The sequence below is a fragment of the Phyllostomus discolor genome, chromosome 14 (genome assembly GCF_004126475.2).
Source record: "Phyllostomus discolor isolate MPI-MPIP mPhyDis1 chromosome 14, mPhyDis1.pri.v3, whole genome shotgun sequence".
Lineage (NCBI taxonomy): Eukaryota > Metazoa > Chordata > Mammalia > Chiroptera > Phyllostomidae > Phyllostomus > Phyllostomus discolor.
The window spans coordinates 29,852,544-29,876,080 of NC_040916.2; the positions used below are offsets into that span (position 1 = coordinate 29,852,544).

General features: G+C 58.1%; 1 protein-coding gene across 2 annotated transcripts in view; it reads left to right on the forward strand.

The window, feature by feature from the left end:
• Window positions 1-1,036: 1,036 nt before the first annotated feature.
• The window catches only part of PTBP2 (polypyrimidine tract binding protein 2), a 43,155-nt gene continuing 20,654 nt past the window's right edge, over window positions 1,037-23,537 (forward strand). For both annotated transcript variants that reach the window (XM_028503406.2, XM_028503407.2), the window contains exons 1-3: window positions 1,037-1,177; window positions 2,260-2,290; window positions 17,097-17,172. In XM_028503406.2, coding sequence (XP_028359207.2) covers window positions 1,170-1,177; window positions 2,260-2,290; window positions 17,097-17,172 — 115 coding nt within the window. In that variant the 5' untranslated portion in view covers window positions 1,037-1,169. The remainder of the gene's footprint in view (window positions 1,178-2,259; window positions 2,291-17,096; window positions 17,173-23,537) is intronic.

Here is a 23,537-nt window from a genome sequence, read left to right on the forward strand (position 1 = left end):
GTAAGAATGGGCTTTTTTTTTTTTTTTTTTTTTTTTTTGCAGACTTGGCAGTCTCTGAGGCAAATTAGGAATTTTACCATTTTAAGTGCTTTGAAGAGTTTTATAACAAAGTATTTGGGCAAGAAGCTCTTTAAGGTCTGTCCAACTGACAGTAATATAATTGAATGAATGATAGAGACACTACCACTCAGTACAGTGAAACTCCAATTAGCACAGGGAGGAGAACCCAGAGTGCGCAGGGGAACAAGTCGGGGGCGGGGGGGGGGGGAATGCAGGGAGTATTTCTCATTTCTCAGCATCAGACGTGCACTTCTGTGCTGTGTGTGCAGGTCGGGGGTGACAGCGGATGAGAGCAAAAGGCACTGGCCAAGCAGGCCCCACTGAGCAAGTTTTCCCAAGTGGCGGCCTGTCCAAACTCGGTTGAGCCTCTGCTAAACATACGTTACAGGAAGATGTCCCAAATGCTGCTACCATTACCGGGGAGACTGTGGGACAGAACCGGGCTGGGTCCCTCTGCTCCCTAGAGCGGCCCCTCCCGTGCAAGCGGAGGCGAAGGCCCGTGGGCACCCCCTCCCCGACGGCGGGTCCCAGCCTTGGAGCGTCTTTCCTCCCCGCCCTGGGACACCGGGCCCACCTGCGCTCCTCCCAGCCAGGCGCTCGTGGCCCTTCCTTCAGGTGTCCAGGCCCTAACCGTCCACCAGGGAGGCGGGAGCCACGTGCCCCACGCGCGGAGAACGCGTGTCCGCCGGCTCTCCCTGGCCGGGGTCCCGAGCCGCGGGGTCCCGCGTCTGGGGACGGGGAGGGTCCGCCTGGACCCCGCGGCCCGGGAGGAGCAGGGCTACGAAGCCGGCTTCCCCGGGCCCCGCAGGCGGGGGCGGCCCCGCAGGGACGCGGCCCGGCCGGGCGGGGCTCAGGGGCCCCGCGCCCGCCGCCCGCCGCCCGCCGCCCGCCGCCCGCCCGCGGGAGCCGCCCGGGCCCGCCCCGCCCCGCCCCGCCCCGCCCCGCCCCTCCCCCCCCCCGCGCGGCGCTCGGCTCTTTCCGCCGCCCGGCCCGCGCGCCCCGCTCGCTCGGCCATTTCCGTCGCGCCCCGGCCGCCATTTTGTCGCCGCTCGTGTGTTCTGGCTGGTGCGCGGCTCGGTCCCCGGGACGAGGCTTTGTCCGGTTCGGCAATGGACGGGTAGGTGACGGGCCGGCCCGGGGGGCCGGGGGGGGGTCGCCCCGCCGTCCGGCCGGGGGCGGCCCGGGGACGACCCTGGCGGCCGCCGGCGGGCCCGGCGGCGGCGGGCCCCACCGCCCCCTCGCACACACCCCCTGTCGCCCGGGCCGCTCGGGGGGGACGCGCGGGACGGGCCGGGGGCCGGGGAGCGGCGGCCCCGGGGGCCGGGCTAGGCGGCGCCGAGCGCCTGGCCGGCCCCGGCCCCCGAGCCACCGCGGCCGGTCACCCGGGCGCCGGGCCGGGGACCGCGCGGGGCTGGGGAAGCCGGGGCCCGGGGGAGGCCCGCGTCCCGTGTTTCCCGCGGCCTCCGCGGCCCCACCGCCCGGCCCGGGCTGCGGGGGGCCGGAGCTCCGCTGAAGCGAGCGGGGCCGCGGGGCGGGGGAGGGGCGGCCGTGTCACCTCCTTTGTTGTCGCCGGAGTCCGGCTGGGGGCGGCGGCGGAGGGCCGTTAGGTGGGCCCGGGACTCGCGGGGCCGGCCCCGGGGCCCAGAGCGAGCCCTGCCGGCCCGGGCGTGTGCGCGCGGCCCCGTCACGCGGACTCGGCGACACGGGAGCACGCCCGCGGCCCCGGAGCCACTTTGACCCGTTTCCGGGAAGACAAAAACGGCCCCGGGACGGCCGGGGCCCCGGGCGGCCGCTCCCGCCGCCCCTCCCCCAGGCGCGTGGAAGTCAACCGCCGGGCCGCGCGCCCTCCCGGCCGGGTGGGGGCGGAGGGACGCTGCCCCTGACAAAGCGCCTTTGTCAGCCCCTCCGCGGGCGCCGCCGCGAGACCCCGGGCGCTGCACGCGCGGAGGGCGCGCCGATCCCGCGATAACTAAGTGCGGGGCGCGCGAAAGTGCGGGGCGCAACTCCGAGCGGCTGCCCGGGGAGTGGCGTGCCCCGTGGGCCCGGAGCGGGCGCGTCCCGCCCGAGCCGCTCAGTGCCCGTGGCAGCGCGTGCAGTCTGCCCCGCGACAGCCCCGGGACGGCCTGCGGCGATGGGACGGACGCGCAGGGAGGGCGAGAGGAGCCAGGGGCTGAACCCGCCTTTCTTTTCTCTCCCCAGAATCGTCACAGAGGTCGCGGTTGGCGTCAAGGTAGGCAATGACTATGGAATTTGTCAGCCCGGGTAACGGACACTGTCGCTCACTTTTGGAAAACTGATGCAGCTAACAAAACCCGGCTGTCGAGGGTTTTCGTTTTGCAGTGGGATCCTGGAGTTTGTGGCCCGAACAGGCGACGCCGCGGGCCGCGGTGACACACAGGAGTTGTCGGTAGCCTTCGGGCCCTGAACGTGCCTCCCCGCGCGGCTTCTGGGAGCAGAAGAAGCGAGGCCCCACTCTCCAGTGGGACGGGCGTGTGCGGGTGGCCAGCCCAGTGCGCCCGCCCGACCCACGGGGTTTTATCACCTGGCATTTGCCGGGTATAATGCACACCTTTTTTTGCCCAAATTTGTGAGGGAAAAACAAGGACGTGCAGAGCACGCGGGCACGATGGTTACACACCGTGGGGGACTAGCACCGCACAGGCGCAGTGTGCAGTGTGGTCACCTGGGTTGCCCCCTCCGCCTAGCTTGACCAGAGACCCGGTCCGCGAAGAGCCAGATCCGAAATCCCGCTGGAGGCGGGGGGAGGGGCAGAGGAAGGGCGCCCCCACCGGTGCTGGGCCCTTTCCTCACCCAGAACAGGAACTCTGCTCCCAACGCGCGTGGGTTCTCCCAACGCAGTGCCCGTGACCCTCGCCAGTTTTCCCGCTGCGCTCCACAGGCGGTGCTCTGTCACGGGTGTCCCGCGGGTGGGAGCACTCCTGGTCTGAACCTGTGTGTGCCGTGCGGCCTGAACGCAGAGCGCAGGTGGGAGGCCGCGGGGAGCTGGACAGTGGAGTCCAGGGCGGCGCCAGCGGACGCAGCCTGCTGTTGGGGCCAGGCGGGCGAAGCGGGCCCCCGGGGCTCAGACGCTCGGCGGCTGCAGTGACATCGTCCCCTGGAGCACCGGGCCTGTGTGCTTAGTGCAGCGATGCTGCTGCCGGAACTTCTAAGTTTCTTCTCCAGCAGCGTCAGGGTCTTCGGGGTACTTTCGGGGTACTTCTGTTTTCTTATTTTCTGCCTTCTGCCTTACAGTGAACGAAACACTTGTCCATGCTTTTACTATGCAGGCTTTTTCGTGAAGTTCCGGTTCTGCAGGCTGGGGGTAAAGTACTAAGCTCCTTGCGGGGAAGGCATGTACCTCGGCAGCGATGCTCTCTGAGTTGGGATAGCTCGGGAGCGCACGAGGTGGGCTCAGGGGTCACCGTGCAGACTGCCCTCTGGGAGTGGGTCCGGTGAGAGGACACGTGACCGGAGCCTGAGCCCTCAGCTGCCCTTGGGCGAGAGGGGGAGGAGCCAGAGCGCGGGGAGGAGCCAGAGCGCAGGGAGGCGCCCCGCGGCGCCTGGTGGGTGTCAACGAAGGCTCGTGGGGTACACCAGTTTTCTGCATTAGCAGTTGGAAGGGAACATACTAGACAGTGGTGTAAAAAGAATTGCTAACCATGTTTTTGGTCATTGTTCACATAAAAGTATGAATACGTAAAGGTATGTTTTATCTGATTTTCTGGGACAGTGGTTAGAACTCGTGCTTTGGCGTCTGGCCTCTGTACAAGTACTTAAGCTTTCGTAAAATTTAAAAAATAAAAGTAACATGCCTGGGTAAAGAAAGCTCCGCACGCAAAGTATTTCACTCATTCCCAGTCCTGTTTCTCAGGTGCGGGGAATCCTGTTGAAGTGTTCCTGGTGCATTTTTCCTAAAATTACGAGTTTACACGCTACCACGCAGAGAAGCAGCCTTGCCCATTTACGCAGATGGGTTCTTGCCGAGAGCGGGCCTGCCTCGCCTCGCCTCGCCTTTAAAAAAGGGCTGCGTTGAGCTCCGTGGTGTAAACTACACGTGTTTACAGTTTGCGTGTCCGGACATATGTACACACCTGTGCAGCCTTTACCGGAATCGAGATGAGGATCACCCATCACCTCCCGAAGCCCCGGTTCGCCTTCTGTGCAGCATCTCCCGCTTGCCTCTCTCCCCTGGAGCAACCGCTGACCGGCGCTCCCCCTCACGGCCTGTCGGCCTGCAGTCCTTGGGGCCCTGAATGAAGGGGCTTGTACAGCGGGCGCCCTGCCTTTGGTCTGGCTTATTGCGCTCAGCGTGACTCCCGGTTCCCCAGGTGGTGTGCCAGCGGTCTGCTCCTTTTGCGTGGCGGTGTGGCCTGGTGTGCGCACGTGTCCAGCCCCCGATGGGTGGTGGGGACGTGTCCAGCGTGGGGCTGCTGTAAGTAGCGCCGCTGTGAACTTTCCCGTGCGGGTCTGGGTCTGTGGGAGCTCGCTGTCATTGCTCCTGGGGCCCTGCCTGGAGCGTACGTCCGGGAGCGGCCTGTGTGGCTGTCTAAGAAGCTGCCGACTGTTGTCCAGAGCGCTCGGACCGTACCCACCGCCCCTCGCAGTGCGTGCGGGTTCCAGCCAGCCCTTCCTGTCCGTCCTCTCCGGGCCTGTCGCCCTCTGGCCCTCCGTCACGGACATGCTCGTGGGCGCCCGTGGAGGGGCGGTCTCCGTGCACTGGTCCGTCGGTGCCTGCGTGCTGTCCGTGGTGGTGTGGCCCCCGTTACTGGGTGTGGGGTGTTCATTTCTGCGTGTGCACGCAGGCGAGGTGTTCATTCCCAAGAACGTTTTCCTGCGAGAGTATTTTCTCGCCTCGTTTGTGCCAGCATGGTCTCTGCCCAGTGCACATCCATCCGTCCATCCATCGGTGTTCTGAAGGATGCCACAAAGACGTGTGTCTTCAAGTTCACCTACAGTTCAAGTACTACAAATGCGGCATCAAAACTGAGCGTAAATTGGAATTACTGATGTCGGGTGAGAATGTTCCCCGGTGGAGGTCTTGTCAGGTTAAGGTGGGTGGTCTGGCCTTCACAGACGAGGGTTTGGCCTCCGCAGCATGGAATAGGTCACCTGAGTAAACTCAGTTTACTGGGTTGGCCAAAACGTCCCTTTAGTTCTTCCATAAAATGAAACACATGTTTTTAATTACCACCAATAGCATTCTTGATTTGGATACTCTGAGTTATCAGCAATCTTCTGCTATTGGCTTCTAGTGGGTAGGGGCCAAGGGTGCAGCTAAACATCTTCTAATGCGTAAGACAGCCCCACAGCAAAGAATTGGCCAAGATAGCAATAGTGCCAAGAAACTTTGCAAACTACTCTTAACAGGATTGATCAGTCATAGCACCGTTTCTATATGCTGCAGAAATTTTTTTTTGCATTTTTACCTTTCTTGAAGTAGTAAAGCAGAATACACCAGAAATGTTGCGTATTTTCTTCCATCTTCAATATTAAAATGGCTGTGCAAAAATTCTCCGTTTTTTTTTTAATGTATGCCGATAGGACAGTCGTCACAATACAACCCAACAAAATTGTTTCAAATGAAGTTAAAGACAACTGAGCACAACTAGAGCCATCCTGTGGAAAAAACCAAATGAACTTTTTGGCCAATTCAATACAAATTTTTATTTTATTTTATTTTACTTTTAGAGAGGGGGGAAGGGAGAGAGGAAGAGGGAGAGAAACATCCATGTGCGGTTGCCTCTTGTGCCCCCACCGGGGACCTGGCCCACAACCCAGGCATGTGCCCTGACTGGGAATTGAACCGGCGACCCTTTGGTTCGCAGGCCCACGCTTGATCCACTGCTAATACAAATTTTTAAATGAGCCGAATAGGAGCTACCTCAAAAGTTATTTTGAAGATACAGTAATCCGTAAAATATTCTGCATGGAGTGGCACATAAGTCCTCAAATCATGATGGTTGCCATTACTGTCGTTGTTTAATCTGTGAGTCTGACTTAGGACAACTTTAATCCAAGTCAAATATGATACATAAGTTTTTAAGAGAACCTAGATTTCAGGTTAAAAATAGTCGGCACTAAAGAGAGAATTGGTGAACTAAAACATTACTCAGAATTTAGCACAGACCAGTAAAGAGATGAAAACGGAAAGGGTGAAAGATACGGGGGAAAGGAAGATGAATTCTAGTGAATATCTGATTAGAGTTCCAGAAAGGAAAATTAAAGATTGTAGAGGCACAAACTGTGAAGACGCTAAAGACCGATAATTTCCCACAACACTTGGTGGGTTTCACGAACCCTGGGTTTAGGCGGCACAGGAAGTGGGACAGGTCACAGCAGAGCAGCGGAACACCGAAGACACGAGAGGAGCTCTGACCCGGCCAGAGGGGGATGAGCTCTGACCCGGCCGGAGGGGGATGAGCTCTGACCCGGCCAGAGGGGGACGAGCTCTCTGAGCGGCTGTGAGACCTGGACAGGCCGAGCGCTGCCGCGGCAACACAGACATCTGTGACGGTGCAGAGGGCGGAGAGGGCGGGTCTGCACCGCGCGAGCGAGAATAGCCCTCCGCCTGTCACCACGGAGTCAGCCAAGTTACCCCGCAGGGGAAGAGCACAGTAGTGGCATTTTCAGATGCCACTTGCCCCCCCCCCCCCCCCACAGGACATTTACAACAGACCCACTAGAGGGAGTTCAGAGGTTTTGCCCCAGGGAGAGGGGCAGGGACTGCGGAGAGGGGGTTGGGCCTGAGGGAGGGGGCGGGGGGCTCGCTGGGAAACCTGGAGGCCTGAGCGCCCTGTGGTTCCCAAACCTGCAGGGAAATAGTGGCAGCGGTGGGTCCGCTGTCAGGGCCTGCAAGCGGGCGGAGGGGCTGGAGCCGCAGCCGTGCTGAGCTGTGCTGCCCCCCAGCAGCCGCGCGCACGCCCCACACCACCTCCCGGGGCGGCGGGCGTGCAGCCCCGCGCCCGGGCTGCCCCAGACTGAGCTCCAGCTGGGACGCAGCGTGGGCTTCTGGGAGTTAGCGTTAGAAATGCGGCTTCTGTGTTCTCTGCATTCTGAAGTGATAATACCTGGGTTAAGTAAAATATATTTTTGCATCACCATTCCTTTTTAACTTGCAGAAGAACGGCCACTAGAAAATTCGTACGATTCCACGTGTTGCTCACATCACATTTCCTTTGGACAGTACCCCTCTGGAGGGTGGAGATGTTTAAGTCCAAAGCGAGTCAGAAATGTGCACTTGAACACGTGAGGATGCACGCAGTGAAAACAGGGACGGAGGGTGCAGTGATTGAGGAGGAACTGGTGGGATCCGGGGGTCGTCGGTGAGAAATAGCACCAGGGGGAGCAGGACGCGGGGTGCGCTGGGCTGGCTGGTGTCGGGGGCGCTGTGGTGGGCTCCTCCGAGCGTCTGCAAGGAGGGTCGGACCCCCTCCGGCCCTGACTGCCTCCCAGAGTCCCCCTGTGGAGGTGACAGCGCCCCACCCGGCGGGCATGGGGGGCACACACGCAGTGCCCAGCGCCCTGCGGGCCTCTGCGTCCTCCCCCCTCCCACCCCACGTGGGCGCTTCCCGGGACTGGGTGCCTGCCTCCCCCGGGGAGCTGTTTGCACTGCCGCTGCGTGAATCCGTGCGTGCACGTGTGCATCGTAAGCGATGCGGGGTTGGTGCTACGGGCGTGAACAGTACCTGTGTGCTGCCATGCCGCGCGTCTCCTGTAACGTGCTCTTCGTTCAGTGGTTGTTTCTTGACCTGAGTTGATAGGGAGCTCTCACTCACTCGTTCTCCTTGCCATCGGCTGCGTGACTGGACCCTTCCCCTGCTGGCAGACACAAGGTGCGGCCCGTGTGTTTGCTGTCGCAAGGTGCTGTGCGCATTCGCGTGCCTCTTCCGGTGCGCGGCAGCACGTGTGTTTCTCCGGGAGCAGGGTCGCCGGACCGCGGCGTGTGTGTGTGTTCAGGAGGACGGGGCACTGGCGCGCCGTCTCCCTGGGCGCTGGGCCGGGCGGCGCTCCCTCACCCAGCAGGGCGGGGGCCGCTGCTTGGGGCCCTGCGGTGGGGCGTGCGGCGTCTCGCTGCCCTTCCAAGTCCTCGAGTCTCGGACACATTCTCTTAAGTGTCCGTTCATGCTTCTTCTCTGGTAAATGCGTGTCCCTGGTGTCTCTCCACTTTCGTTTTAACGTAGCTTTGCCTTTCTCCTACTGATTCCTAGGGGTTTGTGCGTCGTGGACAGGGACCGAGTTGTGCAGTGCACGCTGCCTGTGGTGCCTTCCTCTGTGCTGTTTTACACCGACGAGTAGAAGTTGGGATTTTAGTGTCACATTTACGTTTCAGTTTTAAGAAATACTTCTTTAACTGAAGGTTTCATACTCTTGCGGATTTTGTTTTGAAAGTTTTAAATTTTGGTTTTCCCATTTAGGGCCTCAGTCTCTTTGGAACTTAGTTTTCTGTAGTGTGTGGTGCGGGTGTAATGACGTTTCCCTCATGCTCACAAGTTCAGTGCCAGGCCACCTGAATGGCTCCTGTTTCTCCGTGGGTCTGCGGTGTCAGCCGCCAGGTTTTCCAGTGTGCGTGGGACTCTGTGCGGGCTGCCGCTGTTTCCCTGGTCCGCCCCTGTCCGAGCGCCCGCGCCTGCGCGCAGTGTGGCCTCACGGCAGGCCTCGGCCCCGGCTTTGCTCCGAGGCGTCTCCGCGTCGTCTGCTGTGCACTGCGCATCACTGAGGGCCAGTCGGCCGAGGTCCTTGAACACTTTGTGGATTTTGATTTATAATTGCACTAAAAGTCTAGGTTAATTGGGGGAACGTTGTATTTGCATCATGAATAGAATAGTGTGGCAGCACTTGAGTTCAAAGGCATAAAACTGCAGTGTCTCTTTGCAGAAATTTTCCCTGCCCCTGGACATGCCCCCAGTTGTAAAAAGAAGTGCTCAGTGCAGAGCACTGGATGCTGTGGACAGAGAGGAAAGGGGGTCCCCGGTAATGTGGTCCCGTCCACCCAGCAGTGTGTGTGTTGATGCGCCCCGTACGCGCGTGAGCGGGGGCACAGGGCTGCTCCTTGGACACCCAGTCCGGCTTCTCCCCAAGCTACTGTGCACCTAGTTCTTCCGTCCCCTCCTGGGATTCTGTTCTATTTCGTTTCAGATTCCTCAGAAATAATGGAGCATTGTAGATTTTTTATTACTAATACTGAGTATTTGGATTTTTTCTCTTTCGAAGACCTTATTTTGCTTGTCTTTTTAAAGAAGCAAACTGCTTTTGTTTTATAATTCACTGATTTCTGTTTCTTTTTTCTGTCCACGCTCGGTTTATCTTACTATTTTTTGTCCACTTTAAATTACATCCTTAATTTAATGTTTAAAAATGCATTCAAGATTTAGGAAGGATCAATCCATACCTTTGGCAATGAGTTTAACTTTTAGAGTTCTCTTTTTCTTTTTTTGAGGTATATAATTGACATACAACATTAGTTTCAGGTGTACAGTGATTTAAGTATGTTGATCATATGTACATATACACATATATGCATATGATTAACAAAAAGTTTAGTTAATGTCCATCACCATGTTTTTGAATTTTATGAAAATGATATGCCCATATAATTTTTTGTGACTTGTTTTAATTCAGTAATATTTTAAATAATTAGCTGTATTTTTTGTATGTAGCTGTATAATACTCATTGCTGTGTCATATTGTGTAAAAATGTCCTGATTCATTGCTCTTCCTGTTGTTGGATCTTGGGGTGTTTACAGTTTTTGACCTTAAGGATAATGCTGCTCTAAACACTTTTGTACTTATTTAGAGAGGTTTTTCCAAGGAGTTACGTTACACCTTACAAGATACTTGAATCTATTGTCTGACAAACAGTGCCCAGGAGTGTCTGCTGTTTCAGACGCTCGTCGGCACTTGGCTAGGTGTTCAAGCCCCAAAACCTTGCCGGTCTGGTACGCAGCGCCTTCCCGTTCCCTGACTACTGACGAAGTGTTACATCCTTCTCCCCCTCCACCGTGCTTATGGTGATCGGTGGTTCTCCTTTTGTGAAACTCTATGAAATACCTCTTTGTGTCTCTGCCTAATACAAATTTGAATTAAACTGGTTTTTGTAGTTTTTTTATGTACTATAGTTTCTGATTCTGTTACTTGTGTAGCTAATATCTTCTAGTTTGCAGCTTGTTTTGTTGTTTTTTAATGTTGTTTGTAGTGACTAAAAGCCATTGGTTTTTACGTGCAGAGTTCTTATACAGCCACAAGTTCCTTCTGCCGCCTAGTTACAGCCGGCACGCCCCTCTCCTCCGCCCGCCCGCCCGCACACCCCTCCTTCCCTTCCTTCCCTCGGCGTCCTCGCGGGGGCAGCTGGGACCCAGCGCCTCCCCGTGGTCTCTGCGTCCCCTCTGGTGGCGGGAAAGTTGTCTTCCACGGCGGCTTTGTGGACACTTTGTGGAATTTATTGGCATTTTTTTGTGGTTGGTTTTCTTGTGTTTTACTTCTAAAAGTTCTTACATATTTAGAACATAAAGATATTTTCTTTTAAAAATTTTTCAAGTTTCTTTTTTTGCATTTGTCTGTAGTCCGTGAGATAATTACCATTTTTTGTTTGTGTATCAGGTGGGGACCCTGTTTTATTTCAACTTTTTGCTCTTAGAGAAAACCAGTGACATTAAAAGTTGCTGTGCCATATTTTTACTTGGCGCGCATGTGCATTTTAGGGTGCCGGCTAAGCGAGCGGCTGCCCCGGAGGTCGGAGGTGGAGCCGCGGGGAGACTCGGGTCCGTCCCGTGAGCACGAGGTCCTACCTGCTGTGGGAGCGGGTTGCGCAGCTCTGTGGGCCCCGCGCTTCGCTTTTGCCTGTGTGGTCTGCTGGCGTGCGTGACTGTCCTTTTCTCCTTTGGTAAATCTCGCCTGAAGCTCGTCTGTTTTGCTGTCTTGTTTGCAAAGGTGAACTCTGGTTTCACGGGTCCTCCTCTGCGTACTGTCGCATTTGGACTGGTGGCGCGCAGTGGCGCATGCACGGCCGTTCGGGCTGTGGGGCACCCCGCCCTGCCCGGAGCGCACGCCCGCCCGCCCGTCTCCCCGGGAACCCGGTGTTCCTCAGCAGGGGGCCTCTGCGCTCCCGGCCCTCCTCTGCGGGGGAGGACGCCCACGGCAGCTCCCTCCGCGGGCGCTCGGCTCCCCTGTGCGCCCGGGGCCTCGCCGGCGCACAGAACACTTGATGGCCCGGAGAAGGGAACGAGTTTCTGTCGCTGGAGCGGGTGCCAGTGTTATTTAACCCGCACCGCTGTACGAAGCACGTCTCTCCGAGCGACCCGACGAGCAGATCGCGTCCCCCACACGAGCGCTGCCCTCGGTGCGTGCGGGGGTGCCCAGCCTCCTGGGAGACGGTCGTTGTCGTCCCGCGGCAGGAGAAGACAGTTTCCGCGGTCGGACTTCATCGGGGACAGCGATGCCCGTCGTAGCACTTAATTTCTTTTTTTGATTGAATCTGAGACCAATTGACATTTATCTTAGATGAATCAAATAAAAAATACATACTTAGTAGACATTGTGATTCCAACTTTAAGTGGCACTAACTTAATTTGTGACAGCAGCCACTGCTGCAGAACAGCCATCAGCCACCTACCATCGCGTCCTTTCGTTTCCCGTCTCCCTCGAGCCGGCTGCGGGGGCGTGTCGGAGTCCCCGCCGCTGCAGAGTCCCGTCTTCCGGCCGTGGTGCTTGCTGCGCGCCTGTCCACCAACAAGTCAGACCCAAGTGCTCTTCTATAAAAACGATACAACTTGTAAAAAATGCATTCAGTACATTTTGGGAAAATGTCTCACAATTGTAAATGGTATTCTTATGACTCCGTTATGAGGGCTGTTGAACTTAGTCTTTGAGCAGCAGGTGTGAACCCATTTGAGGGAGAAAAAAAGACCACAGATACAAAAGAACGGGGAAAACTCGGCCATCCCTGCCGACCGCGCGGCAGGCAGGAGCGAGAGGCCGCTCTGTGTGCAGAGCATCCGACTGGCGGGACCTCGGGCTCCCTGCCCTCCTCTCCGGGGCAGTCAGGAGGCGCGTGGTGCGCACCCCCAGACGCCCAGAACCAGGGGCGTCGGAGTGTCTGAGAAGGAAGGCGGGGCTGGCCGCCAGCACCTGCACTCTCACTCGGCCGGCAGGTGTGCGGGGAGGGGAGCGCTGGGCAGTGCTCCCGTGAGCACCGCTGGTGTGAGCCGGGTGCTCGGCCTGGCGACGCTCAGTCACACCGCACGGGAGCGCGTGCCGCCGCTGCGCCTCGCAGAGCCGGGCTGCTCACCGAGGGAAGCCCGGCCGCAGCCCGCGTAGCGCCGGTGTTTCAGGGCCGCGTTTTCAGCAGCGTCTGCTCACTGGGCGTCTCGTCTGGACTTGGCGGTGATCAGAATCCTGTTGTGGTGGTCTGCGATCAGTAATTTTCGCCGTCACTTCGTGTTGCTTTGGGGAGCCTCGAACGGCGCCCCTGTGAGACGGCTGTGTCAGTCAGGAGACCGTGGGTGTTCCCACTGCTCGCCACCAGCTGTCCCTCCGCTGCGCTCCCTTTCCCAGGGCCCCGGTCCCTGGCACGGGGCAGTGATGAAGTTGGGTGGGTCAGCCCTACGGTTGCCTCTCGGTGCTCAAGTGAGAGAACGAGCCAGTTGATGTGGCCGATGTCACTGCCCCATTTTCAGAAGTGGCCAGAGCCACCCCGGCCTTCCGCAGCCACCCGCTGACCTGTCAGCAGCTGTCAGTGTTGAGGCGGGACTTGAGGCAGTGTTGTGGCAGCTTGCTGAAGGCTCAGGTGGTGGCTGGCGTTTGTTAGCAGTAAAGTATGTGTTTAAAGATTTTATTCAAGTTTAGAGAGGGGGAGAGAGAGAGAAAGAGAGGGAGAGGAACATCAATCTGTGATTGCCTCTCACATGCCCCCTACTGGGGACCTGGCCCGCAACCCAGGCCTGTGCCCTGTCTGGGAATCGAACCAATGACCCTTCGGTTCTCAGGCCAGCACTCAGTCCACTGAGTCATAGCAGCCAGGGCTGCAATAAAGTGTTTTTTATTAAGGTATGTACATTGTATTATATTAGTCATAATGCTATTGCACACTTAATAGACTGCAGTGAGTCTAATCAAAACTTTTATTTGCACTGGGAACCCCCGGGAACTTGTACGACGCATTTCGTTGCCATACTCCTCAATTGCGTGGTCTAGGACGGGGCCCACGGTGCCTGTGAGGCTGCCTGTGTTGCCACACGTAACGCCCAGGGCCGCGGTGGGTGGGGGTGTTGGCCCGCGCCGCAGGGGAGGACGTGGAGGCTTGGAGCAGTCCGCCAGGTCACCAGCCACACAGTCGGCCAGGCTGCGCTGCCGGGCCCTTCTCTCAGTTTGCTTCATGCCGTGCGTGTCGTGAAAGCAAAGAGAACCAGGGTAATCCGTCGCATCAATAGACTAATGATGAAGGTTCACGCGATTGGATCATTACAAGGGGAAGAAGCATTTGACAGAACCCAGCGCCCCTTCATGATAAAAACTCTCCGTAAACCAGGAACGGAGGGGATTTCCTCAACGCGATAAAGAGCATCAAAGAAGCCGCTGCTGTGGTTGCTGGTGCCGGAACTCGGTGCCTTCTCACCAAGACCAGGCGCACCGCGAGCGTGTCCCCTCACCGCTCCCTGCCGCTCTCCAGCGTCCTTCTGGAAGTTTCTGCCAGTGTAGTGTGGGTGTGCATATTGAACAGGAAGGTGCAAAACCGTCATCCACAGATGCCGAGAGGCTGTAAGAAATCGGAAGTGACAGAAACCCCCCTGAAACTAGCAAGCACGTGCCGCGTGGTTTCAAGACCCAAGGTCGTACACGAAGGCCACTTACTGTCCTTGACACCGACGGTGAACAAGTTCAGCTGAATTACCAAGTACCGCTTACGTCAGGCCCACAGTATTGAAATGCTGACGCGTAAACCTTAACAAAACACGTTCAAGGCACAGAAGGGAGAACTACAGCATGCCGGTGAATGACACCAGGGACCTAATAAACGGGTAGGTGCTCCACGTCATGGGTAGGGTTGTTGGGAGGTCAGTCCTTCCCAGCACGATCTCGGGAGTGGCGCATCCCCAATCAGAACGGCAGCCAGGCATTTTATGGCTGCCGACAGAGGGATGCTCAAGTTTCTGCAGAGGCGAGAGACCGGGACAGCCAACACGGTGTCGCAGGAGAGGAGCAAAGCTGGAGGACTGGTGCCGCCTGCGCGCTGCGAAGCTGCAGAAGTTAAAACCGCGGCGGCGTGGCGAAGGCGCGGGCACGCAGGTCCACAGGCACAGAACAGCGAGCCCGGGACGGAGCCCCCACCGACTCCGGTGGCTCGTCTTCGCGGATGGAGCCAGGTGGCACAGCGGGGCAGAGACCGTGTCTTCACCCGCCGGCGCCCGAGCTGCCGGATGTCCACACGCACGGGGGAGTGTCCAGACGGACGTCACAGCGCCACAGGGTCACTCCAGCTGCATGGTGGACCTGGACGTGCAGCGCAGCCAGAGACCTCCTAGAAGGCGGCGTGGGAGACAGGCCAAGCAACCTTGGGCGTGACAGTGCTCTTTAATTAAACACGACACCAAAGACCCGATCGGGGGGGCAGTCATGGAGAAGTGGGGTTCACCCCGAGTCAGCAGGTTCTTCCGTGTGAAAGGCCGTATCGTATCGAGGAAAGGAGAAGGCGAGCCAGAGGGGGACACGCCCGAAACACACCAAGAACTCTTAAAAGTCGACGATAAGAAAACAAACAGCTTCTTCAAAAAGTGGGCCACGGGCCTTAACGACACCTCGCTGGAGAAAACCGGCAGAGGGCGCGTGAGCGCACGTGAAGAGTTTCCTCCCCACGTGTCCTCAGGGAGAGGCGCGTCGGAGCGGCGACGCGCCCCCGCCGCGTGTGTGCGCTGCGGCCGCAGCAGCCCGGGACAGCGGCAGCCGGGCAGCTGGCGGGCGGGGGAGCCGCAGGCGGGGGTGGGAAGTGGAGCGGCGCTCTGCAGACTCCGTGGGCGGTTCCCACGGAACAGAACGGACTCGGGCACCGGGTGCGCCCCTCGGTGCTGACGCAGAGGCGCTGAGAGCTGGTCCGCAGGTGGAACCTGCGCGCCGGGACTGCAGCAGCTTTGTTCACCACCGCCACAGCTTGGGAGGGATCGAGGCGACCTCCGGGGGAGGGGCGGGCGGGAGGCAGCAGACACACGCACTGGTGTGTCCCGACAGTGGGGTGTTCCCGCATTAAAACAGAAGGAGCTGTCAGGCCATGAGAAGGCGTCGGGGGAACCTGAAGTGCATCCTGCCCCGGGAAAGAAGCCGGTGGGAGGAGGCTGTGGAGCAGGGCATCGCAGCTGTGGGCACTGCAGCAAGGGCGGGGCCCTGGAGGCCATGGCAAGGTCAGAGGTCGCCCGGGTGGGGGGCGTGAAAACAGCTCAGGCTTGTGGGGGGGTTGGGGGCGGTGAAGAAACTGAAATGTGACGGCGGGTGTGCGTCGTCAGGTGTGCGCTCGGACCACTGGCGCACGTCAGGAGCGAGCCCCGGCGGGGACCGTGGACGTGGGGTGACTGTGCCGTGTCCGTGCAGGCTCACGTTCACGACGGACGCTCCACTCCATTGGGGGGTTGATGACGGGAGGCCCTGCCTGCATGGGGGCGAGGAGCTCACGGGAGGTCTCTCCTTCCAACTTCGTTTGAACCTAAAACTGTCTAAAAATACAGAGAACTAGTGAGCACTGCTGTCGTCCACAGTGGACCCGCACTGTCTCCCAGAGGCTCTCCAAGTTCAGACGCATCAAGGGCTCGCGGAGGGCTGCGGCCCTCTGGGTCCGCCCCCAGCGTCCCTCCGTGGTTCTGGGGAGGGTCTGAGGGCGCGGAGTGCTCGCAGGGTCCCGCCAGTGTCTGCTAGCGCCGCCCCCGCCCCGCCCCGCCCATGGCGCCAGTCTGTGCTGCGCCAACTCTCCGTGCGCCCGGGGGGCGGGCCAGAAGGGCCAGACGGGCCAGACTCGATGCCGCACCGGCGTTACCTGGGCGCCGCAGACGTGCGCCCTCGGCCGGGCCTGCGCTTCCGTCCGCGAGCGCTGCGTGCGCGGAAGCGTGTCCGACAGTCGGGAGGCGGCTGTGTGTTTGCCGGTTTGATGTTGGTTATAACTTGTGAGTCTGAACACAAATTAGCATAACGCTTGCGGTTACTTTCTGTTGCTTGGGACTTTCTGAAATGCTTTGATAAAATATCTTTATACTTTTTAATCATTTTAATGGTTACATTCAACTTCTTTGTACTTGTGGTTTAAATCAGCTTGTGTTGATTTAGTGGTTTTAAATATTAATACCCACATATGTAAATATATACCTTCTTAAAATAGGCAAAGCGTTTGATTTAGCTATTTTAGTAATCTCACTTTTTTTGTAAATGCACACATTTTTTAAATAGCTAAAACAACATGGTCTCGTTTGAAGAACTGTTCGTTTCTGAGGACAGAGTAATGCATGACTTTGCTCTGAAGGCTTTAAGACGGGGTCCAGTCTCTGCTGGTACAGGCAGAAGGCAGTGTCTGCTGCCCCTTTCACTTCCTCTGCTGTCGCTGTCCAGCCCCCGCCGTGCGTCCCTAGGCACCTGAGTGACAGCAAGGAGGGCGAGTGGGGCGGGTCCCCAGCACGGGGCCCTCTTCCTCCAAACCTCGGCATCGTGCGGCGCCCCGAGGGCCGCAGGTCGGCGGGCCGTGGCATGTGCGCAGGCCCCGCCGGCGGCGGCCGCAGGTGGAGTGCAAAGAGCTGAGGCCGGTTTCCAGAGCTTCCGCTGCGGAAGCCGCTGCACTCCCTGCACACTGTCTTCCGGCCCGGACGGAGGGAGGGGGGACTGCCGGCCTCGTGGGGAGGGGCGCGGCCACACTGTGTCCCATCGGTGCTGGGGGGTCACATGTCCCCCGTTCTCGGGGGAGGACACCTGACACGTTGTGGGTGCTGTGTGAGAGGTCACCGCGGAGGGACGGACGCTCGGGTTAACGTGTTTGAGCCTGCCGATGTCTCATGTTGGTTTTTGTTTTGTAGAGAGGATCTGACGAGCTGCTCTCAGGTAGTGTCCTCAGTAGCCCCAGCTCGAACATGAGCAGCATGGTGGTGACAGGTAAGTGCACTCTCTGCCCGTCTGTCGTTGTCCGCCGCCCTGTGGGGCGGGTGCCGAGGCCGAGGCGTGCTCTGCCTCACCAGGACAGCCTCCGGTGTGAGTGCCCGTTGTCCACACGTTTTCGTTAAGGAGCTTGGGCTGGAGCGAGCGCGTGTCGAGGGAAACGGCGCGAAGGCGCTGGCCCGCGGGCGGGCGGCTCGCTGCACGCGGGTCCCAGACACACAGCCCGCTTCCTCCCTCCCTTCCACGTCGCCCGTGCCCACGCTCACCCTCTCAGTGCTCGTCCCCGCTTCCGCGTTTTTGTCGTCAAGTACTTTTAGTTCTCTAGTTCAAAACCCTAAAGCCCGAGCTGTAAATAAAACTTAGAGTTTCAACTACATAGTTGTCTTATTCCATGCTTTCAACCTGTTTTCTTTGCTCTAACACTATTTTACTTCTTTGAATTAATTTTTTTGTTATCTACTTGGGAATTTAAGATGTCTTGTTTAATCTTCACAGGTAGGGACTTTTTAAAAGATTGTAAATGTCCGAAAGAATGTTGGTGGTTATATCTGTAAACAAACACAGACTCATTTTTAAACCTTAATGATAGGGCTGACCAAAATTTTAATCTGGTGCTGATGGTGACTGATTTGGTGTGCCTTGTAACCCCACATTTTACATTTTTTTACTGGAGACCGAAGTTCCTTTCTGCACATCTTTCCCGAGTTACTTGCCCGAGGAACCAGTGGGCGGGGCAGGGGGAGGACCGTGGAAACCCGGGGGTGCAGGAACGTCCCGGCTGCTGCTGGCGCACAGACGCGGGCGCGGCGTCTGGTCGGGGCGCAGGCGAGGCCTCCGTCGGCAGAGACCCCGTGACCCCCCACTGCCGTGCCCATTTCGTCTCGGGCTCTGGCCCGAGCCCCCCTATCCTGAGGCCGGCGGGCCGTGGACCTGGCACTGGCCCCGGTGTGGTTCCGGTGGCTTGGGCTGGTCCCGGGGAGAGCGAGTGCCCGCCCAGTGCCGTCCTGGTCCTGGTGACGCGGGGCCGAGTGTGTGCACGCGGCGTGTGCTTTCAAGTCCACAGGGGAGGCTCGCCACGGTGGGAGGCCGCGGTGAGGACCTGAGGCGACGCCCAGAGAATGTCCAGTGGCTGGACGCTGGTGTACCATCTCACTGTAGTGGAGCTCGATAGAAATTAGAAACAGGAAGACAGCTAGGGAACTACCCGATATTTAAAAGTTGAACTATGCAGTATGCAACTCTGAGTGACACTTGAATCAAAGAAGATTTAAAGGCATATTTTTGACTGAATTAAAATGAATATCAAAATATCAAAATTCATTGGATGCAGCCCAAGAGGTGCATGGGGGAAAAATAGGTCTATATCTATAATCGATAACCTATCTCTTTATATTAGAAAACACCCATACTAGAAAGGAGGAAAGTTTGGATATTAAGAAAGTAAGTGAAACGTAAGTTGTCAGTATTGGGAGTGAGCGTAGGGATGTCGCCGAAGACTCCACGCCGTGTAGGAGGGGAGCGAGGCGATGTTGTCAGCAGTGGTGAGGCCAACAGACTGAACCAATGAGATGGACAGACAGGTCCCCGTACCAACCCGGTTTCCCAGACCAGCACGCCCGGTCATCCCGTGCAGGCACAGGTCAGCCGTGTCTGCCACACAGAGGGAAGTGTGATAAGTGTTTCCACAGAGGCGTAGGGGGTTTCGCTGTGGAGTTTTTATGAACCTTCACGCTGAGAAATGATCAGGACCTTGAGTAGACTCTCGGGAAATGGAGGAGGGCATCCCGTGCCCCTGACTAACTCGCAAAGCCCCTGTGAGGGGCAGCACGGGGCGGACGGGAAGTCACGACCGCGTGCTCGTGGTTCCGTGACCATTGGTGCAGACCTCCGTCAGGAGGGTGAGCCCGTCACACGGAACGTTCTAGAGCAGGCACTTCCGATGGCTGGCTGAGGCCCGCCCCGGGGCTGTGCGAGTCAGCGTTTGAAAAGGAACTGTTTATCACAACAATAGGATCAAGGGTGGAAAAACTGACAAAAACACAACATCTACTCATGGTGAAGATCTCAGAAAACAGCGAGAGAAAGGCGCACGGGTGGGGGAGGCCCGCCTCGAGCCACGACCGACTCCACTCCGAGGGCCCACACGCTGCCGACCGGCTGCTCCTGCAGCAGCTAGGGGATGGAGTAAGGGCGTTTGTTTTCACAACTTTCTTCCAGCTTTTTGCTTATGTTAAGGGAGGAAAAATAAAAAACACAAAGATCAACAGGGAGGAAGTAAAACTATCTTTCATGATCAACATAGTTTTTAAAGTGGGAAATCAAAGGGATTTATAGATGGTAGAACGAGCAAGTGCATTAGAATAGTTACAGGGTACACATTCAGTTCACAGAAGTTTTCCTGATGTCATTAGCAAAGCACTGGAAAGTGAAATTTAAACATCCATTTACAGAGATTCCACAATTGAAGCAATACACTTAGCAAAGTGTGTGCCGGATAGCTACACCGGTAACTAAGAGACACTGCAGTGAGGCCTGGCAGACAAACCAGCACACACGTCCATGAGCGGAAGGCTCGATGTGCCAAGACTGTCGTGTCTCCCCGGTTGGCGTGGACTCGAGCCTCCACCGTTCCGTCGGGCCAAACCGGCTTCTGAATGGGAATTGAGAGTTTGATTCTGACGCGTGTGTGGAGGCAGAGAAAAGGCCTGGAACGGCCACAGCCAATCTGAGAACAGTGCTTTGGTCACAAGATGGGAAACAGAAGTCTTTTAGTAAGTGGCATTAGAACAGTTCAATACACACATGAAAAAGTAAGAAACTCAAGCCTTCTACACAGTGTATCAAAAAATGAGATGGAATACATACCTATAACCCCAAGAACTAAACGTATAAAGCCGTTAAGAAAAACAAAACATGGAATATATTTACAACCTCGGGGTAGGTGAAGGCTTCTTTAGAGAAGACACGCTACAAACCACCAACCGTCCACAGACCGTCTGAATGAAAGGCTCCTCTTCAGAAGACCCTGGCGAGACTGCGGGAAAGCCGGGCGCAGGCCAGGCCGGGGCGACGCTGGCCGGGCGGAGGGCTCGTGCCCCTCCCCGTGCGCAGAGAGGGCTCGCACGTCAGTCGGTCGGAGCAGCCGGGCCTTCGAACACCGACAGTGGAAGGCGTGTGGCCGGCCGGCCGGCACGTGGAAGGACAGCCAGCTGTCAGGGACACACGCGCTCCAGCCACTGAGACATCGCTGTGGGCGAGGGTGGGGGCCACTGCAGCTGGCCCCCGCGGCTGGAGAGCAGCCTCGGGGGTGGGCCTCAGGGACGCGTGGAAGCCCGGGAGGCTGGGCAGGCCCAGAAGGTGCCCGTCGTGGGGTTCTGTCCCTGCGGAGGTAGAGAGCGGGTGGTTTCTGCTGGGGACACCCAGACCGCCGTCGCCGGTGGGAGCGGGGATGACCCGGAGGAGGACGGTGGGGCGTTCCGTGGGGACGGACGTGCTGCACGTCAGTCAGCAGGGCTGTGCTGATGAAACAAACGGGTTGTGTGACCTCGCAGGGCAGCGGCGTGTAGGGTACGTGGAGGGCGGTGACTGAAGGTGGGACCTGTGGGTGTGGTCTGGATGCAGGAGTTGACTCGTCCTTCTCAGGAGCCTGGACTTGGCCAGATCCACGTTTCAGAAAAGATTTTCCTTCCGTCTGTGTTTTCTAGGGGTGGGAGGGGATACCACTGAGAGAGGTGTCACGCCCTGAGTTCCAGGGTCTCAGAATTCGGAGGAAGCAACGTAGCCAGAAACCAGGACATCCGAGCTACTTGGAAGTAGCCTGGTCTGGGAGGAGTGCTGGGAGTTGTGTTAGGACCACTGGTTTGATGGGTGATGCGGTTCCATGAACAAAGGAAGAGGTGGAAGTGGGGGTTTCTTTCGTTAAAAAGAAAGAATAATCTGTTACTGCATTGCTTTTCAGAAGAATCTTTAGGAATGGTAGTTGAGGCACTTACTGGGTGACCAAAGGAGGCGTTGAGTCCATTCTCTTTGTGGGGACGGAGAGGAGGTCTTCCCTGAAGCCTCGTGTTAACGTGAGAAGTGTGCATGCACTCGGCTTGTTTCACCTTCGTGTGCACAGGGGCAGTGTTGAGTTTTAATGTTTTCTTCTGACATAGAGAGGCGAGTCTGTATGTGTTCCAGCAGGACCCAGTTTGAATACTGCTGCTTATGGGAACATAACAAAACCATTAAAAGCTAGTGGTTGTGCTTGCCGGGTGGTTGGAAAATTGTACTTTTGTTGTTCAGGTGTCTCAGAACAGGACTTCTGCAGGCACTATTATTACAAGGACGCTGTTACGGCTAGCAGACACAGAACAGGGTCTCGTTCTTGCATCCCAGCCGCACCCAGACTGGGTCTTCTGGTTGGCCTAATGAGATGCCTGTTTCCGGGCTCTGGGCACAGGTCCTCGTGCGCACGGAGGTGACGAGAGCCTTCCTCGGACGGAGCTGCTGTTACGTCCAGCCCGTGCGGCAGCGCCCGGCAGCCGGGCTCTGCGGCTGCTGGGATGTGCGGAGCTGCAGCTGGACTCACCGTGAGCCGTGTCCCCTGTGTGTGGAGTCCACTGGGCGCGGGCAGCGGGGCAGAAGTGCCGTCTCCGGATTCCTGGTTTCTCTGTGGCTCTCTGGAACTTCTGTTTTCCCACGCAGGAATGCAAAGAGTGTGAGCGCTCACGTTCCTCAGCTCAGTGTGTTTCTTTAAAAGCCAGGTTCCGTGACGCTCGCTGGGCGTCACCCTGGGGTCTGAGACCGCCTGGAACGAAGCCGCTTGGCCTCCCACGGCCGTGCTTGGTGAGGGAGGTCGCCGGTGTGTGTGTAAAGGGTGTGCAGAACGGACGTGACCTTGGGTCTCGTTAAGTCTGCTTCCCGCGGACAGATGTGGTGCGACCCTTCTGAAAAGTACCCAACGGGTCGGCACGCCGCTGAAAGCAGATTGGTGGATGAGTGGGGACTAAAATCACGCGTTTGCGGGTGAAATGAGAAGGGGCCGCAGTGTCTGCGTGAGGGAGTACAGGCGGGAAGGAGCTCGGGACCACAGCCGCCCGAGAGCCCGGCCGTCGGGGGCCGCGGCGCGTCAGCAGAGAGTTCAGAGGGGGCGTCCGGTGGGCCGGGAGCAGGACAGCTCAGGGGGCGTGGGAGGTGCTGTGAGAGCAGAAGGGCTTGGTGAGGTGGGGGGCTCGCTGAACAAGCCCCCCGGGCCTCGGTGAGACCCTCCGTGTGAGCACTGCGCTCCGAGGCTGGTGCGGTCCGGGGGTCCCGGGAGAGCTGCCTGGGACCCGAGTCCCGGGAGTGGGCGCTGCAGAATGAGGCAGAAAGCGGCTTCTGGGGGCAAGGGAAGCGCTCACGCAGAAGCGCTTCTCGCCCTGTTTGTTTGGAACCCATGAGCGGGTACCCTTTCTAAGCAACAGGCTTCAAGGAGGAGGCTGAGCGATGCAGGGAAAGTGGCTACTGGAGGTTTCTGCAGTGTGTAGGCAACACGCGTAGGCAACAGCATTACTACATCTGCTGCTACGTAAACGCTTAACAGCTGTCTAGTTTTGGTGTGGCACACGCAAACCAAAGCCTCTGGGTTTACCTGGGGATCGGAAGCGAAGGGGTCGTGGGGCAGTACGCAGCCCAGGGACACCGGCCGCCCTGCCCTGTCCCACCCCTCGCCTGGCCGAGACTCGGAGACGCGGCCGGGAAGCTTCCTGAGCTGAGGCTGCACGCTCCCTCCGCCCGAGTCCTTCCCGGGCGCCTGGGTCTGTTCGTGGGAAGGAGGCTGGTTGTGTGGCTGGACAGGTCCTTTTGCACGGCGCCCTTGTCTGCTACGGTGAGGCTTGTCACTCGGATACGACCGCAGAGCGGTCACCCTCCCTGAAGCTGCTAACTGCACGAGGGAGGGTGGGTTGGGCCCTGGCCGGGGCTCTGTGGCCCTGGGGTGCAGTGCCAGCCGCCTGGAGCCTGCCGCGGTGCCCCGCCCGGGGGGCCCTGGGCCGTGGAGGAGCCCGGGCTGGCGAGGGGGAAACCACTCCCCGAGTTCACCCTTCTTCGACCTCCTCCTGTCCTCACCACTTAGGGACTTGCTGACCCCAAAGAGCTTATCAACTAGCGCTTCGCTGTGAACGGCGTCAGCGGGTGGGGATCGGAGCGTTCGTGGAGCGAGCGGACAGTGCTGGCACGTGGGCAGCGTGGAGCGGGCGTTAAATGTCGTGCGGGCTAGTCTCTTCTTTTGCCAGGGTTAGGGGGCCTTTTGCCTTTGGCGGTCACATTCTAAAAATCGTTTGAAAAGGGAAGGTCGTTTCCCCCTAAGTATGGAGTTGATGGTATCTTTAATTACTGGGGTG